The sequence below is a fragment of the Meleagris gallopavo genome, chromosome Z (genome assembly GCF_905368555.1).
Source record: "Meleagris gallopavo chromosome Z, MGAL_WU_HG_1.1, whole genome shotgun sequence".
Classification (NCBI taxonomy): Eukaryota; Metazoa; Chordata; class Aves; order Galliformes; family Phasianidae; genus Meleagris; species Meleagris gallopavo.
This window is the reverse complement of record NC_139435.1, coordinates 33,461,059-33,479,582: the sequence shown is the minus strand read 5'-3', so window position 1 is coordinate 33,479,582 and position 18,524 is coordinate 33,461,059. Positions and strand designations below refer to the sequence as shown.

The 18,524-nt window shown below is 36.9% G+C and overlaps 1 protein-coding gene across 3 annotated transcripts in view; it reads right to left on the bottom strand.

The window, feature by feature from the left end:
• The window catches only part of ADAMTSL1 (ADAMTS like 1), a 396,646-nt gene that overhangs the window by 106,219 nt on the left and 271,903 nt on the right, over positions 1 to 18,524 (bottom strand). For all 3 annotated transcript variants that reach the window (XM_085213494.1, XM_085213493.1, XM_085213495.1), the window contains 4 exons: positions 16,417 to 16,543; positions 12,952 to 13,026; positions 10,414 to 10,571; positions 406 to 517 (listed from right to left, as the gene is read on the bottom strand). In XM_085213494.1, the coding sequence (XP_085069620.1) occupies positions 406 to 517; positions 10,414 to 10,571; positions 12,952 to 13,026; positions 16,417 to 16,543 (472 nt within the window). The remainder of the gene's footprint in view (positions 1 to 405; positions 518 to 10,413; positions 10,572 to 12,951; positions 13,027 to 16,416; positions 16,544 to 18,524) is intronic.

Genomic DNA, 18,524 nt, shown 5'->3' with positions numbered 1-18,524 from the left:
GTCTAAAACAAAAAGAAAAAATAAAGTCTGAGATTTATTGGATTTGAGAATCTTACATGCAGTTTCATTTCAGAAGGTTAAAGCTTCTGATTAGGGATAGTGAGAAATGAAGAAGAGAGACATTTAGTGATTCCTGAATGGGTCCAAATCCCATGAGTCCTTTATGTCTGACAGCTGTAGAATGAAGTGTGATCATGTGGATATTCAAATGTATTAAGTACAGAGTCCAAATGATGCAAAAAATGCAAAGAATACTACAATTGTTATTACATCTCTCCCTTCCTTAGCTGTAAATACTTTTATGCATAGATTTTGCCTATTTTAAAGGACTAAATCTCAGTTCAGAAGCTGGATCAGATATTACATGTATATGACTATTTCTGGAATACAGTAGTAAATTTTTACCTCCTCCACAGGATGCCGAACAAGGGAAAAAATCAGTTTCTCTCCATCGATGAATGATAGGCTGATAGAAGATAAACTGGACCGAACTGTCAGCAGCACCAGCATAGACGATCTGAAAAAGATGCAAAGATAAAAAGTATTTTATTATTATGCTTTCTCCTTTTTTTCTTTTCAGGACAACTTTTCAGATTTCAGTACTGCCTTCTTTCTGCATTTTCAACAAGTTGCATTGTTTAGGAAACATTGTTTTTCAATTTGTCCTTACTTTTCTTTCTTTCCAAAAAAAAAAAAAAAAAAAAAAAAAAGAGAGACATCATCAAAGTCTAGACTGAAAAACAGAAGCAAAAATATGACAAATTGAGCTGATAGTATAATCTGGTTGTTTTGTTTTCTTCTGTAGATGGACAGAAACATGATTACAAATCAAAGTAAAACTTGAAGAGAGGGAAGAAGATGAAAATACTGCAGAACATGTTGAGGGCTGAAAGAGATCTGGCCCACTGAGACTAAGGCTGCCCTTTTCTAATTAAGTAAACAGTGACGTATACTCCCAACAGGAAAAAAAATACAGCTGTAGCAATACAGCTCCTACAGCAAATGGGAGGCCTTCTGCATGGCTTAATATCGTTATAAGTTTGTCTGTCAGAAACAGGATATCTAATTCCTTGTGTGAGGATAGTGCATTAATCACACACTTCAGAAGGGTCTTTCAGGGCTCATGAAAGCCTCATGCACTCCTGGGAAAAATGTTCTGCTGTGCTGGAAGCCACTCAGGGAGGTCTCATATCTAAGTGTGCAGAAAACGAGTTGACTGGGGAGAATTCTGCTCTCTCTGTTTTTTAAGGATCATCAGTGAGTCTTAAACTGAGAAGATGTACTTAGCAATAGAGTCTTCACTGAATCATGAAGAACAGACTGAGAGCTCACATAGAGCTTACTATAAAAGGAAAGAGATGAAAAAGAGTTCACATGAAAAAATCAGAAATTCAGAAGAGTTTCTCTCCCTGCAGACTATTCCTGTGTGTCTGCAGAAGTATCTGTCAGTTCCAACACAGAGAAAAGGCAGAAGTCCACATTTTCCAGTCCAAGGTGGAAGTCACTCATAAGGCCATGATAACAACATTGGCAGGAAAGAATTGCAACAAACCATAGCTATGAGCTAAAATGATACAGAACACACAAGTGAAAGAAGCAGGCACAGTATCATTTATTTCTTTAAGGAATACTGTAAGCAGAAGAGGAACGATAAATGGTGATTCCATGCAGCAAAAATGTCTTTCTCAATTTTGTTTGACAGTTTTCTAAAGATAAGATCTTGATCCAGGGCAAGACATCAGCGTAAGCTTTGCAAGACTGAAAGTGAGATTTGACATTTATGTGCTTCAAGAAATTTTTGCTGCACAAGGCTAACTTCCACACATTGAAATACTCAAATCTGGAGTGTGGTGACATTTTTGACTCTTGCCATATTTGCAACACACTGCTAGATATGAGAAATGCCAGTGCTGAAAAAGTCCTCTTACTATCACGATGAGTGTTGAATCCTTATGTCACTGGGTCACTGAACCAGAGAAAATGGCATTAATTTTGCTTGCAAATAAAATCCTGTCTAAACATATTGATAGCAGACATCAGCAGAATTCAGACTGTACAGCAATCAGCCCTACATTTGGACATTGCAATCCACTGGGGAGCATCCTTGATTTCCAGGTTTCAGGGATCTTGGGAGTGCTCAGAACAACAGCACATCCCTCAATTTGTAACACCAAGAATATCAAAAGTCTTATTAAGAGCTGGTTTAAATCGCAGTCCTCAGTCTATCCATCAAAAATTAACTGTCTAAAATTACTGCAACTAGCAACTAGAGATATATTTTTTCTTGTAAAAATAGTTTCAAAAAATCATAGCCTGTAATCTGCTTTTTTATAATGGATTTTGTAAAAGATTATCTAGAATGGCACCACAAAAGTCCAAGCTGTTGCTCAGCCAATGTTTGGGACTGATAAAAAACAGTACTGATCTTAGGGATAACCACAGAATATTTAATGAAAACAACAAACTTCTGATCTGAAATAAAAAGGCAGCATAGTGTTTTTGAATCATTCTGAGCAGTCTTATGACCATAACTGCAGTATCTGATTTAATCTTTGTGTTATGTTAAGTTTCTCCTGAAGCCTCTAAATTCAATCAATTTACATAAAGAAACCATAAAAAACAACAAATAAACAAAAACAAAGAAACAAAGAAACAAACAAAAAGCCCCACAAAAAACAACCAGAAGCAAAACCCCCATCAATAGCCACCAAACCCAGCCCATCCATGCTTGATTTTGGCAGCAAGTGCCTGAACCATTTATCTACATTTACTGAAGAACACAATAGTTTTTGCTTTGGTGGTTGTCAAATTTAATCAGCAGTTTATAACTAGCAGGGATAAACAAGAAACTATCAATGTTAATTGTAGGGTTAACTCACCATAAGTGTACTCAATAATATTTTCACATTTAACAAAATTCTTGTACTGGGGAGGGAGAAAATGTATCCTTTATTCCTAATGTGTGTCCTAAGTTAGGAGACAGGGAAAGGGTTATTACTGCATATTGTTCTTTGTCTTATGAAATTTGATCTATTGTATTATGATCTAACTCCAGGCCAACATGCTTATTAGGAAACTTCAAATGGTTTTTCCACACTATTATTACAAATGTTTTCTGCAAGTGCCAAATCCCAAATCTTCGGGTGTGATTTATTAGTAACAAGTTTAATGTTGAAATCTTCTAAGATAACATACAAAGGAACTGGGGATGAGAGCACGGAGATCCGTCCTTTTGTGGCATATGTAATTTTGTGTTTTGTGCTGGGTCAGAAAACCCAAAGCTTTAGTACAATACTTTCTCTGCTTACTGAGCTTTGATATTCCTGTTCTCATGCAGTGATATTTTACATTGAAAAGAAAAAAGGATGCGCAAGAGATTTGTTGCTGTTCATATTTTGTTCTTGAAGCTGAAAAGGGAGTCAGGGAAAATAATTGTACAGGCTTGTTTCAAATGACATAGCAGACACAAAGAGAGATGCTGAAGTTTTTCAAGCATATTGTGTAACACAATAACACAAGACGGCACCATGATTCCTCTGAATTAGACTTTTAATTGCCTTGGAGTGCTGAAATGACTTTCACCTTTGAGCTCCAGGGAACATGTGTACTGTACATTTCTGGATTTATATCTCTTGATCATGACAGCCCTGTTGTTTTTAAATGGAAGACAGCTTTCTCTGCCTTCTCCACCCAGGTTCTAGGCTAGACAGAGAAATCACAGTGAAATTACATAGCATAGCTGTCAACTATAAAGGTTACTGAATTAGCTACTACTTCTATCAACTATGATAATCTGTACAGAATTCACTACTAATTAGAACAGAAACAGAAGCTTCTCAAATGAGGAGACAACAAGAGCAAAGCCAAATATTCTAAAACCTGCCCTGCTGCATCTCTTCTTAAATTTGTGGATACTACTGTTAACAATCTACTCACCCATGGAAAAAACATTTCATCACTAACATCATATTAGTCCTGTAACAGAATGCAGTTTGAGTATGCTTAGTCTGTATTGCAGAATATTTATCACCAATAATTTAACCATCGTAATACCTAAGAAATTTATATAAAATATAAAATCCTATTCAGATTTATAGTTCACAAAAATAAAAAGAAAAAAATTAAAAGGCAAAATTTTGCACAAGAATATTTTTTGATAACGATGAAAAGGCATTAAAAAATGGCATCAAAGTATTATGTTACTTAAAACTCATTGATTTTTGAAACTGATAATTTTGAAAATTTAAAGGATACCAGAAAAAAATATACAATACATCCTGACAATGCAACAGAAAATGACATATCTGTCTCTACTCTGTCAAATGAAAATGTCAAGGTAGATTTTAGACCAGCAATATTTTAAACATGAATGCAAGATTAATGGTAACAAATCTTCAGATCCAAAAAGCATTCATTCAGTAGTATCATGTAACCTCTGAAGAATACAGGATGGAAGTCATGTATGACGCCATTTAGCTTACTTTCATGAAGGAGCTATTGTTTAAACCAAAGCAAGACAGAAAGTTTTAACAGAAGATTTAGAAGATGCTTCATGAGTAATCTGCAAAAATGCAGACCAGTAATCTCTGCCTATGTACTAGGCTTGTAGGCAGAATTAAAAAAAAGAGCAGAACTCAAAAATAGGCCTCTGAGAAGAGTGATGCTGTCCAAGCTTATCAATCTACTTCACCAAGGAATCCTTTGAGACAGGACTTTTCTTCTTGTTCCCTTGTCAAATGAAAATTCACATGAATTAAGTAGATCTTGCCATGGACTGATGCCTGAGTAAAAGAGAAAGGTCATTCAGTCTGCTTTTATAATGGCAGAAGGACTGTGGAGTCCCACAGAGATGCATGCTAGGACATGTGCTGTTAGCCAGATTCCTAAACGAACAGAATAAAGGATTGACAGTGAATTGAACAAGTTTGCTACTGAAAAAAATTATGCATAGTAGTAAAAAGTGAAACTATGAGAACACTTCAAATTGATTGACCAAATCCATTAAAAATGGATAATAATAATGCCCATGGGAAACATTAATTATACATGCCAATTATGCATGAAAAAGGCCTTTAAATTAACTTCTACCATTCATAAGAGTATAGGATCAAAAGAAAAGAATAGCATGCTAAAAGATTAATAGACCATTACAGAAAGGAAAGAGAAAAGAGTAAACATTGTGTAATGGAGTAGAATTCATTTGTGTTCTGAATGCAATATACAGATCACTCTTTCTCAAAATATGTGTACATAGACTTGGTAATTTTCCAGATGCCCAGGCATCTGGAACACTTGAACTACTCTAGAACCTCCCTTGCATCAATTTTTAAAATTGATTTTCACTTACATTTAATTTCTCTGCACAACTTATATTCACAGAATCACTGAACCTTGGGGTTGGAAGGAACCTCTAGAGATCATTGAGTCCAGCCCCCCTCCAAAGCAGGCCCCCTACAGCAGGTTGCACAGGCAGGCATCCAGGCAGGTCTTGAATATCTCCAGAGAAGGAGACTCCACAACCTCCCAGGCAGCCTGTTCCAGTTCTCTATTACGCCCATGAAGAAGTTCCTTCACATATTGGTGCAGAACTTCCTGTGCTCAAATTTATGGCCGTTTCCCCCCGTCCTGTCCCCTCAGACCACTGAAAAGAGGTTGGCCATGTCCCTTCGATTCCCACACTTAAGATACTTATAAACATTAATAAGATCACTTCTCAGTTTTCTTTTCGCAAGGCTGAAAAGACCCAGGTTACTCAGCCTTTCCTCATAGGGGAGATGCTCCAGGCTCTTTATCACATTTGTGGCCATCTGCTGGACTCTCTCCAGGAGATTCTTATCTTTTTTGTACTGGTGAGCCCAGAACTGGATACAGTACTTCACGTGAAGCCTGGCCAGGGCAGAACAGAGGGGGAGGATCACCTCCCATGACCTTCTGGCCATGCTTCTTTTAATGCACCCCAGGATGCCATTGGCCTTGTTGGTCACCAAGGCACACTGCTGGTTTGTGGCCAATCTCTTGTCCACCAGGACCCCCAGATCCTACTCTGCAGAGTTCATTCTTTGATTAGCAGGTTCTTTTCCCAGCTATGGTTGCCCAATGAAGTGTTAATTGCTTCTCATATGCTTTTTTAATGAAGTAGAGGCTATGGAGATGAGAAGTACCTCCCAAATCAACATGCATGATGTGCTTATGATGTATGATTATAGATTACAGATTAATATATTGATATTTCATTATTTTCCTTGTTGGGTTCATAAAAAGTTTATTGTAGTACAGTCTTTTTCAAGTCCCCTGGTTGAAAATCATTGGAGAGAGAAAGAAGTAGTGGTATTCTAACAGTAATTGCTCAGCATGACATTGGTCATGAAGTTTCACTAGTAGTAGCTGAAGAATATAATGATAGAAGATTGATTCTAAGAAGCGGAAAAAGGTGGTTCAGATTTTTGAATGAAGACGCTTGGAATTCTGCATGTTCCTAAATAGTTGCATACATATTTATCATTTAAATCATCTAATTAAATAAACAATTATTTTCATATTTTACCAAACTGCATATTGATTTGATGCAAACTGATATTTCCGTAACTTTGTATGTTATGGAAACATTGTATTGTATATTTAATTAACAATTATTGTTAAAATAATTGTTATTTTAACAATAATTGTATAAATTATTTTATACAATTGTATATTTAAATAACAGTTCAATTTCTGTGCATATAGAAAAAATAGATAAAAAGTTATGAATACATAAACATAACAGTGGAAATAGAAAAAAAGACAGATTAGGAAAATAAGGACAATCAGGATAGATAGTAGGAGAAATTAATTGCAGTAGGATACTTCAGATTAGGAATGAGTTACAGTATGATATAAGTCTCAAATAGAGCAGTCACAGAGAAAGGGAACAGGCAAAAATCATTTACTGTTTCATAGACGGGGAAAACAGATGGAGTCAGTAAAATTATTGCAGCTAAGATTTAAAAATAAGACATCCCTTATTTTACACAGTGCAATGAATTCATTGTGGAACTAAAGAACAAACTAAAACACAAACTAGATGTTGTAAAAAGAACAAATTCTCTGTAAAAGGCCCAAAATAAATTTCTGAAGGACTGTCTCATTTGAGTTAATAAAAATAGCTAAACAAATGCAACATAAGAATCAACAGGGAGAATCTACAAAATAGAGAGTAACTCTGATCTGTTTCTTGAACCTTTCCTTTCAGAAGATGAAACCAGTCCTTCTATGAAACACATACACGAGTGAAGCACACTTTTTACTTGACCTAGTATTGCAGTTCCATTATATACAGATTAAGTGGAATGTGTAGACTAGGAGAATAATCACGTACAAAGAACTATTAAATGAAATCATTTTTGTTGAATCACAAAAAAAGGTGAGTATGAAAGAAATTATACATAATTTTTTGAAGATTACTACATGGTTTCCCATGCATTTTGCCACATTTGCAGTAATGCACATTGGAGAAAAAATATAGAATTTTCCTAAATTCATCACAAGGTCTAGTCAAAATAAATAAAGTTTAGGTCGCCTTTCAGGCTGTCACTATGTATGGGCCTGTTGTATTATTTTTAGAAATTGGGAAAATGCACTATAGCTTTTACAAAAAAATAAGTACTGAAATGAAACACAGATTGATAAAAGCCAGTTGTGCAGGCCTTGTTGAAGAGTTACTTCCCGCAGCTTTCACTCTAGAGGAATGATCTTAGCAAGTGACAAGAACTAGTACAGTTTTATGATGAAATGACCATATTTCAGTGGGCTATCCCAAGGTTCAGCAAAGTTCTTAGGTGATTTTCCGCTCATGACAGATAATATAACTTAGCCGCAATTAAGCTTTTACCTCTCACTATTTCTGTTCACAAAGACTGAATTTTAGCTCATACAAGAGACATCTTAATCCTAATCTATCAGTGCCTGTAGGACTAGTTCTTTCAACTTTTTTCTTTCATTCAGCAAGGTAAATCACTCTATGCTCCTTGTTCAAAAGATATTATCTAATCCAGTCCTGGGCCCTAGCCTGATGGAGTCCAAAAGAATCTGCCAGCTGGCTGCATGTACCTGTGTGATCTCCTGCATGCCCTTGCAGGTCCCAGGAAGTGTAAGCTAAGCCCCAATATTTTTTTTGTTTGCTAAGATAGACTCTAATCAAATGAATTTCTTTCACCAGTATTTTCTGCTTGTCTAGATCACAGCTGAAATAAGAGTTAAATGGATAGGACATAAAAGTTAAATGGATAGTTCATTGTAATTCCATACCCAGTTTTGACCTTTATCTTAGCTATGGTTTGTTGGACAACTAGCAGCCAAAATCTTAATCTCAGCAGTAGCTCTGCTTGAGAGAAGCCAGTCTGCACTATCTCTGAAATAGGCAGACATCCTTAGCATCAGCACAAAATATAGCCAGGTAGCCTCTTTTGACAGCAGCCCTTAACCAACACTTACCCAACATAGGGCTAGGACACGAACTACTTTGATGTAGATCATAACACAAACCCTAACAGGCTGTGCTTTGCTGGCCCTAACTTTTCCCTGGCAATCCCTGTTTCAGCAATCTTCTACTCCAAGTGGTTCAAATTCACAGTGCTGATTGTTTAAATAATCAGTCAGTAATTTATGCTGCCATCTGTAGACCCCATCTGACAGTTTCAATTCACTCTGCAGATAAGTAAAAGGAAGTGATGCTCCATGAGTCTCTATTTTCTGTCTGAATCAGATTGTACAGACAGAGGAAGCTTTTCAGGACAGACACATGAATATCTGACCTTGGTAAAATCACAGATTGATAGCAGTTCTGACAGAGAAGCACAAGAGTCACTACGTGATATTACTAACTGTTCTCTGGGCCATACTGGCAGCCAGCAAGACTTCCAAGTGAAAGTGAACTTCATTTCACCAACATTTTATGAAAACTGATAATTTTTAATGGGGAAAAAAAAAAACACACACACACAAAAATCCTTCATAAAAAAAAAAAAAAAAAGAAAAGAAAAAATGAGCTGATGTTTTACTAAACCATTTTTACTATTTAAATCTCCTGTGAAAAGACTGTCAGGTGTATAGCACACAAAGTCAAGAATTTTAGCAGATATACAATTCAGATCCTACAAGCCTTTCATCTAATTTTTCAGTACTTTACCTTGTTTTGATAGAGAAGGATTTGCTTCAAGGGATAAAGCTATTTCCCCCTCTCATACAAGAGAACTGTGTAAATACCAGAATCACAGTCCTGCCCCCTTATAACATTTCAGTGCCTCTGGTCCACAGCAACAGGTATGCTGTAACTAAGCATGCAGCCTTAATCCATAGCTGCGCAAGTAATGAAAAGTAAGCAGCATGTTTACATCACTATTTTTCAATATCTGGGTATAATCTGTAGTACAGTATTTCGGATATTTTGAGGTGATCAGCATATGTTTTATTGAGGCATATTCATTCTGAACTTGAAGTAAAAAGATTGCATTCTTCAGGGCAGGCTTCTCTCTGAGAACTAGTCCTGATAATTTCTGCTTGATTTTTGTGCTGCTATCATACCAAGAGGGGTAAAGGACAGTCCACAGGGCTCTGCTCACACTCAAGATGATAAATTCTATGCCAGTCCAGCTCAGCTAAATCCCATGAACTACTGAATTTTGCAGTTTACTGTTCAAACTCCTGCCATCATCTTTAGGTTAAAGCAAATATCATCTACCTCTGGGCCCCATGGTGAAAACCTATGTAGTCCTGGACATGATATAGGTTTAACAGTTTTACAGCTGAAATCCTTCAGGTTCTTTGGACCTACTGGAAAAGGATTTATTTTATTGTAATTCCCAATTGTTCATTTTTGTATGTGTTTTCCTACGGAATGTGTGCATTGCTTCCAGCAATGTGTTTTATATTACCTGGAAGAATAGAAATGGTCTAATGGGAGGAAACAATTTGATTCTTATTACCAGTGAAACACAAAGCAGAACTCTGAAATGACACAACGACTTTCCTACCAAAGTCATTCCATTTACTTTGGAAGTTGGGGACCCCATTCTCCACTCTCTAATAGCCTTTTATGTAATTACTCTGGTATAAATCCCACAAATTATGGATGAAAAGAATGGACTTTCTTTCTGTCATAAACTAAGAAAACTGCATACAGTCTCCAAAGTAATCTGCCATTTCTTGCAGTGAGTTCATCTTGGTCTCTTCTCTGAGAATGTTCAATGAAGCTTTCAACAGATAATTAGTTATAAAGAATTACAAACAGAATTCAATAACCAAACTGGATCTGGCTTTGCGGGAAGTATCTACTGGAAAATTAAACTAAAAAAAAAAAAGAAAAAATTCTCTGCTACATCTTGTGTCATTTGTCACTTCATATTGTTTTAAGAAGCACATTTGGTTGATGACCCTCACCTTGATAGTGAAGTCTGCAGTGAGAGGCCCAGATATTTTCAGTATCTCCTTGTCTGGAAACTTCTGGAAGTCAATGCTAGAATTGTCCACAATGAAGGAACCTGTGGAGCTGAGGTTGTTTTCACCCTTAACACCTTGGAGAGTCTTGGTTTCCAAATCTGACAAATGCAAACAAATTAACAGGAATCCAGAGCATTATAATTTGAAACAACAGTAACTGAGAACAGAATAAATAAATAAAAATGGTAGGGTAATGATGCAGATTTTCTTTCTAAATTAGTGATTACATAAATCATTTCTTAAATGGAAATTGATAATTCCACCATCAAGTTAACCTCCCCATCAAGTTCAGATTAGTTCTTAAAGCATGTTCACCCATAAGCTGTTTTGTATAATTATTCAAAGTGAGGGTGCGTTTTGTCATGAAAAGCTGTAATCCTTTCAAATATATTTGTGAAGTTATACAAAAAATTTTCTAGATAAAAGTAATGAAGAGATTATCTGAAATAAATGGGGCCATACTATTAATCTGTGATGGAACAATATTTTGAGAGAGAGTAAATGGGAAAAATAGTTTCATCAGCATGTATTAAGTTTTCAATTAGAAGAAAAAGAAGATAACAACAGTAATTAGGCTGGTTTCCAGGGTGGGTCATGGGAATTAACTCAAGAAGGATGTTGCTGAGGCAGTCAGTAAGAATTTGCTCCGTATTAATGAATGCCTTGATTTTCAGGAAGACTAGGCTCTTCCTTTGTGATACCCTTGGCTTTATAGTTATTTCTGGACAGGACTGCATGCACTAGGGATAAAGATGGTTTCAAGACTTGTGTATATGTAATTGGCCTCCTGTTGACTTCTCCCACAACCAAAGTTCATGGGGCAAAATACTCCCATCCCCAAATGGACTGTAGCTCATACATATATAAAATCCTTTGATGGTTGAACTGAAAGGTTCATGGAGATGTCTGAAACAAGAAAGAAATGTATCTGGACTTATTCATGTTTACAGAGAGCAGTTCATCTAAATCTTAAGCAATGACTCAGGCAGACCTTGCTGATTTAAATCTTATTTGTCCTGAAACGTGATATGGCCTGAGTGAAGACAGCTTTAGGTTAGCCTCTCCTGAAATCTCACCTCTCTCTGAGCTGTCTTACAGATCAATTTCACAGGGAAAAAAAAAAAAAAAGATTTTTTTTCTACATAGGAAGAGAACGCCTACACCAAGAAAAAAGAGAGGGGAGAAAATAAGAATGCAAATCATTTACTGGGATACTAATAACAACCATACTGGAGCAGTGCTGGCATGCCCCGAGGGCTACTTAAAACTGAAGTACATGCAAATCTTTAAAAAAAAAACATTACATATTTTTTCTTAATTTATAAACTGTAATTTGCTGATCATTATTTATCACTTTAAATCTAAGCAATCATTAAAGGATTATGGCGTGCTTATTGCTTTCTCAACACAAGCATTGTACACTGAGCAGTACAGATAAACCACCCCTTATCTTTCCACTCTCTGTAAGTACTTTGGGCAAAAGAAGTCTAGGAAGTCTGGGAATGATTTTGTGATTTTGCGGACTCTCATGATTGTATTTACACTGATAAGCAGTAAAGGCATTATTGAGTTTTGGAAAAGGAGAAAGGTAGTCCTATTGGCCTGACAATAATTTGTGCTTCTGAGATATTACACAGTGCTGCCCGAGGGCATTGGTATGTGGCTTTTTTTTTTTTTTTCCTTACAGCAAATCCCTTTTACTAACACTATTGTGTTTGCTGCCAATGAAAAAAAAAGAGCAGTTTGTAAATAGCTACTGCATTGGAAAGTAAGAGTTTCTTTTGCAGGGAGATTCTATCCAGGAAAGAAATGGATTTGCCTTCAGCTCTTCATGCATACTCTCAAATACTTAGACTCTTCTCCCAGAGGGGCTTCTGTGATGCACAGCTCCATGTCAGGCAGAGTAGGGAAAATGTGTTATAGCTACCAAGTGATGGGCTAGCAGCAGTCAAGGGGCTTCACTCTCTGGAGCAACATCACTCCTAAAGTGCATGGTCTGACATCTGCACGCTGCTGTTGATCTTCTCACTGTAATTTTCTGTGTATCTGTGTATCTACTGGAGTGAAAGAGATTATCATAACAGAAACATGTGTTAAAGTCATGAGCAGCTGATGGCTAAGCTCGACTGTAGGGAAGCTTATACTTTACTGTCCTCAATATTTCTTCACTCTGTGGGATATATTTCATTAATTTTAAACAAAGGAACTTGGCACAAAGGGAGCCAGCCAAAGGATAAGCAAACAGAAATGAGAGAAAAATTATCAAGGAGAAAAGAATTCTGAAATGTTGGCCAGGCTTTGCTCTGAAATTAGTGTGTATCACTGATGTAACTGGGTCCAGGGAGAGCTTCTGAGGGCAGGACTCACCCCTGTGTCGAAATCATTGATTTCAGAGAGGGAAACCAGATACCACACTATAAACAGAGCACTGCGGGTTTGCAAGGCTTTCTTAAACAAACGTACACTTTTTCTACTTACATAAATGATCGGGACCTTTCAGCACGAGGCGAATATGTCTGCTTCCATAGGGAATAGCAACCACTGTATCGACCACTGTGGGGAAGGTAAAAATTCATGAAGTAAATAAACAGAAATTCTCTTCAGTTTTCAAATAAATAGTGAAATAGATGCCTAAATAAAATAAAATAAAATAAAATAAAAAATCAGAAAAACATTGTTTGGAATAAGTTTAAAAAAAAAAAAAAAACCTCTACAAATTTCTGAAACAGAATCCTGTTGTAAAATATAATTAAAGATCTTCTACTTTGAGGAACTCAAGTGCACTGATTTTCTTTATTCTCAAATCGTTTACAACTATTTCAAAAGTAACCAATAGCTATCTATTTCACCGTGACTGCACTTAAGATCCTTCCAAGTCCTCAAACAGATTGTTGTAGTGAAGCAGGGAAGCATAAGTCTATTTTGATATTCAAGAAAACTGTCCTTCCCTTCAGTTTTCCCAGCTGGAATCTACAGCTTCTCCATGACCCATTGCCCATGTTCTGTGGCAATCTCCCACTACTCACACATGCCTTCTCTTTCACATCTTTTATGATAATGACTAGAATTATTATAATTCTGTTTCTCTTTCCACCTCACTAACAGAAAGCCCCTGAAAAACAGAGGCCAATTAGACTGTCATGTCTTAGAGCAAGATCTTGTACCTGTGAGTCTTTGGGATCTTTGTAGCTTTGTAAACTGAGAGTGAACTAGCTGCTCAATGCGTGCTGTTATGAAAGCTGACTTGGTCACCTTTTCTTAAAATTTAGCAACCTTAGTAATATTCTGAAGGGAGACAGGAGAAGGTGTGACATGATATTTGAAAAGACTCCAAATTCTAAGCTAGGCTACTGGACTGGATGCCCAGAGGACACTGACCTGGTCTAATCTGCTGATTTAGACTGTCTCTTCACCTTTCCCTGTCCTTTCTGCATCCTTCTATTACTACAGACTGGGAGAAAAAACATGCACAACTAACAGATTTTTTGGGGAGGTGGTACACGTGAGAAGAACAATGCCTCTTTCACTGTCTGTTCATAAGAACTGTACTCACATTTGTATCACATAATCCTCCCCTAGCAAGACCTGTATCTCTGCTTTCAAAGGAACATGTAACTTTGTCAGGTAAGGCTAACTCAACCCATAAAACTGCATTATTTACCAAAGATATGGGCCGTGACCATAACTTTCTAAAAACATACCAGAGGAAACTGAGAACTATTCCAAATCCAGAAAAGTATTTCAACTTAGTTAAATCAGATTCTCACTCACCAGCAAAATAGTAACTAATGTAATTTTAAGTTGAGGAGCAAAGGGAAGGAACAGGAAAAGGACAAAATAAAGCGGGACTTCTCTAAAACAACATATTCATTCAACAAAACTTATAGTATTTCAAATGCATGAACTAGAACTCTCTTAAATTTTAAATTCAGTCATGTGCCAGGAATTTCTGACACTCTTATCTTGGAGAGTGCTATGAAAATAGTGAAATATCCGATGCTTCTGTGGCCTTTTAATATCAAAATAAAGATGGTCATAGAGACAGTCTGATAAACTGCTGAGTGTCACAGGACATGTAAGTAATCTCTGTGCTTGTTCTAGGCATTTCTGAACTCCTTTATAGCCACTTCTGGATTTCAAAAGTAACAAGTAGCTGTCTATTTCACCTGGCTCCCATTAAGATGCTTCCAAGTCTTTTGAATTGGTGTGTGTGGTGAAGCAGGGAAGTGTATTTTAATATTTAATCAATCTCCATTTTCAAAATCTGATCTGTTATCTTTGCTCAAGTTATCCAGTGCCTCCTAAGACTTCTGAAACAGTGTGGTTAAACTCTCTTCAGCACAGTTTGTGCTGTTATCACAGTAATGAACAAAAACATACATCTTGCATTTTAATACAGATTTCAAATTTTCTTTTTGAGAAAACAAGCATTCAAGTCTGGCAGAATTTATTGAACACTGATACTCTACTGTTTATTTTATTGCTGCCACTTTTGCACTAATATTCAAGATGGTGCCAAGTAGGATAAATGGCTTTAAAAAAAAAAAAAAAAAAAAGCAACAAACATGAATATATCATCACCTTGCTGTATATATCATGTTTATTAGAATGAGTTTCGAAAAACAATAATTCTGCTTTTTCAGAAAATGTGTTAATTGCCTTCTTACAAACCTTTGTTAAAAACAGGACTTTATTATTATTTGATGGTCTCTCAGTCATAAGCTCTGTGCTCAAGAGTTAAGAACTCAATTTAATGTTACAGTAAAATCAGGAATTTTAAAGGTCATGCAAGCTTGTACATCATATATTCTTTTTATGTCTCTTTTGGAGAGGAGAGGAGAGATTGTTCAGATATGTTTGCTTTCAAAAATCATCGTGCAGAAATGAAGTAGATAATCAGATTGCACACACACCATGTGGCATTATACTTTTTGTAAAGGTGCATGTCATTTCTTCCCTTCCCTTCCCTTCCCTTCCCTTCCCTTCCCTTCCCTTCCCTTCCCTTCCTTTCCCTTCCCTTCCCTTCCCTTCCCTTCCCTTCCCTTCCCTTCCCTTCCCTTCCCTTCCCTTCCCTTCCCTTCCCTTCCCTTCCCTTCCCTTCCCTTCCCTTCCCTTCCCTTCCCTTCCCTTCCCTTCCCTTCCCTTCCCTTCCTTACCCTTCCCTTCCTTCCTTTCCCTTCCTTCCCTGCCCATTCCTTCCTTGCCCTCCTTCCTTCCATTCCCTTCTTTTCCGTCTTCCTTCCCTTCCCTTCCCTTCCCCTTCCTTCCCTTCCCTTCCCTTCCCTTCCTTCCCTTCCCTTCCCTTCCCTTCCCTTCCCTTCCCTTCCCTTCCCTTCCCTTCCCTTCCCTTCCCTTCCCTTCCCTTCCCTTCCCTTCCCTTCCCTTCCCTTCCCTTCCCTTCCCTTCCCTTCCCTTCCCTTCCTCTCCCTTCCCTTCCTTTCCTCTCCCTTCCCCTTCCCTTTTCCCCTTCCCTTTTCCTTTTCCTTTTCCTTTTCTATTCTTTTCTTTGTGTGTGTATGTGTGTGTGTGTGTCTATGTGGGTGTGTATGTTACCACCACCCCTGTTCAGTACTCCTTTTTGCTCTGGGGGCAGGATAAAATACTTTTCAGTACAGCATGGACTGGGCTCTACACAGCCAGCTAATACAGCCTCAGCAGAGTCCTGAGCAAGCTCTTCCCTTTCTCTGGCTTATTCCAAGGTAGTGAAATAAAACAGGGAATACATTGGTGATGGCTCTCCACAACAATCTATCCATTCCCTCAGTCAGAGTTATAGTGTGAGCAAGTATGAATTCTTCCCTGAACAGGGAAGAAATGATGAGTACATCTAGCCTGATCATGATCATTCAACTGCCTGTTGAAGAGTGGGGTGAAAGATACATGCTAGAAATATATATTTTAGTAAGAAGTGAAGATGGCACTCTACCAGAAGGAACAGCTTACTTTTATTTGCTGAGAGCTGGGACTTATACTGGCCTCGAACCAGCCGGCAGGTGGATCCATCACCATTGCAGACCCCACAGTTATCTTCCTTGACAGTGCTTCCCAGCTGACGGTCACAGCCAACAACCTGGCAAGATAGAAAGATGTGCAGTTCAAAATAAGCATCTACTTACTGACTGCTTGATCCATTCTCTGCTACTAATTACCACCACGTTTCTCTCTCAGAATCCCTCAAGAGCCATAGGGTACATTAGCAATGAAAGAAGCTGAGCAAATCTGGCTGGAAGTTTCAGACTTAAGATAGTGAGTAGGTTAGTACTCAATAGCTTTTGTAGTACAGAGAAAGAAAGCAGTATTGTTGGTTGTTTTTTTTTTTGTTTTTTTTTCCTTGCATTGTCAACAGTTAGTGGTCAGGGTCCATCTGAAACTACGTTTCCAGTTTCGAAGAGAAATATCTGCGAACTGCATAAGAAGACTCAGAGAGCAGATGTATAAAACAAATGAGCAACACAGAGCAACAAAGATTAATGACAGTAACATGTCTGAGATCTCAGAGAAATTTTACCTGCTAGACTGTTGGAAAAACCATGTGGTTTTAATTATGTTTGATAATAATCCCATTCCACACAGACCAAGCCTGCATTCAAACTTTGTTTAAGAACTGATAAAAGAAGAAGGAATGTTTAAAACAAAAGAACTCAGAATCAGACACTGAAACTGGTTTTACACTTATGTGTAAATTGTTTTGTTCAAAATTTTAAAACTTGATTAGATAATCTAGGCCTCTAATTTCACAAATTTATATAGATCTTAAGTGAATGAAATATAAATTTATGATTGAATACATTTGAAACTAAATAAATAGGACATAAACTTATTTTGCATATTGCTAATATATGTTTCTTGTTTGAATTCTGGATGCAAGATATAAATTCTACACATAAATAGATGAAATGCAAGAAATTAAGCAAGTTCATACAGTTTATTTTTATACATATTAGAAAATGAAAAGCCTGCTAGCATTCTAGCATGCAAAGTAAGCAATGAAAAAATAACTGTATATAAATTCTGCTTCTAACAAGTTTGTGCTAAGACTCTTAACGAGAGAGAATATATGTAGACAGGGAATTTAAAATAAAGTGAATATTTCAACTTCAAAATTTCCTGCATCTGTGAGCTTCAGTTAAAATCAGAGAGCTGAGTCTTAGAAACACTTATGAGCATATAGGGTACTTATCCTTCAGGCTCTTAAAAGCTGCATGTGTAACTTGCATACTTAAACATTCAGACTAACTTGTCTTATTTGTGCAATTCTGTGAGGGCACAATTGGAGATCACTGCTGCAGCTCAGTGTATACTTGTGGTTTTGACAATCCCTCTGCATTGTCCTGTAAAATGTAGGTTTAAATTAATACTTGGTATTTCCTTTTAGCAAATTATATTCCCATTTCTAACATCATTATTATTTACCATTGATACAATAACATTTTCGGTTATCTATCACATTGATATCATATTTAATAGAATTTCCAACACTATAGGTTTGACTTTTCCCAATTCTACTCATTCGGGACTGGGTCAACAGTCCCATTCTTCTACCTTACATTATAAGATCTCTAGAGGAACTAATCAAGGCTAAGGGAATAATAGTCATGCAAAAATGATACATTTCTCTAAAAAACTGGTCACACCAAGACTGCAGGAGATACTTTACCATATCAAAAACACCGTGGCACATTATGCTTAGGTAGCTGAAGCAAATTTAAGATTATCTTGACTGTGACTACTCCATTCAAATCTTCCAGTCACAGATATATATGTAATCCAGGAATATCATGTAAGATTTACTTTTCTGAATATCATACAAGAAGTGAACCACCTTTTTCATAGAGAGAGTGATTTGCTTTATTTTCATGAATGTTTCTGTAAAGAAAATATTATTTGTGTGGCCTGTAAACAGTCTGATGCTATGCCAGCAACTCAGATGACTTTCCTTCAAGTGCATTACTAGAGTTCACTAGCACTTTGAGTGAGTTCTCCTGAAGACAACAGGTATCAGTGGAAAAGCCAAAATTCCTTTCCATACCTAACCATAGCATAGTTTATAT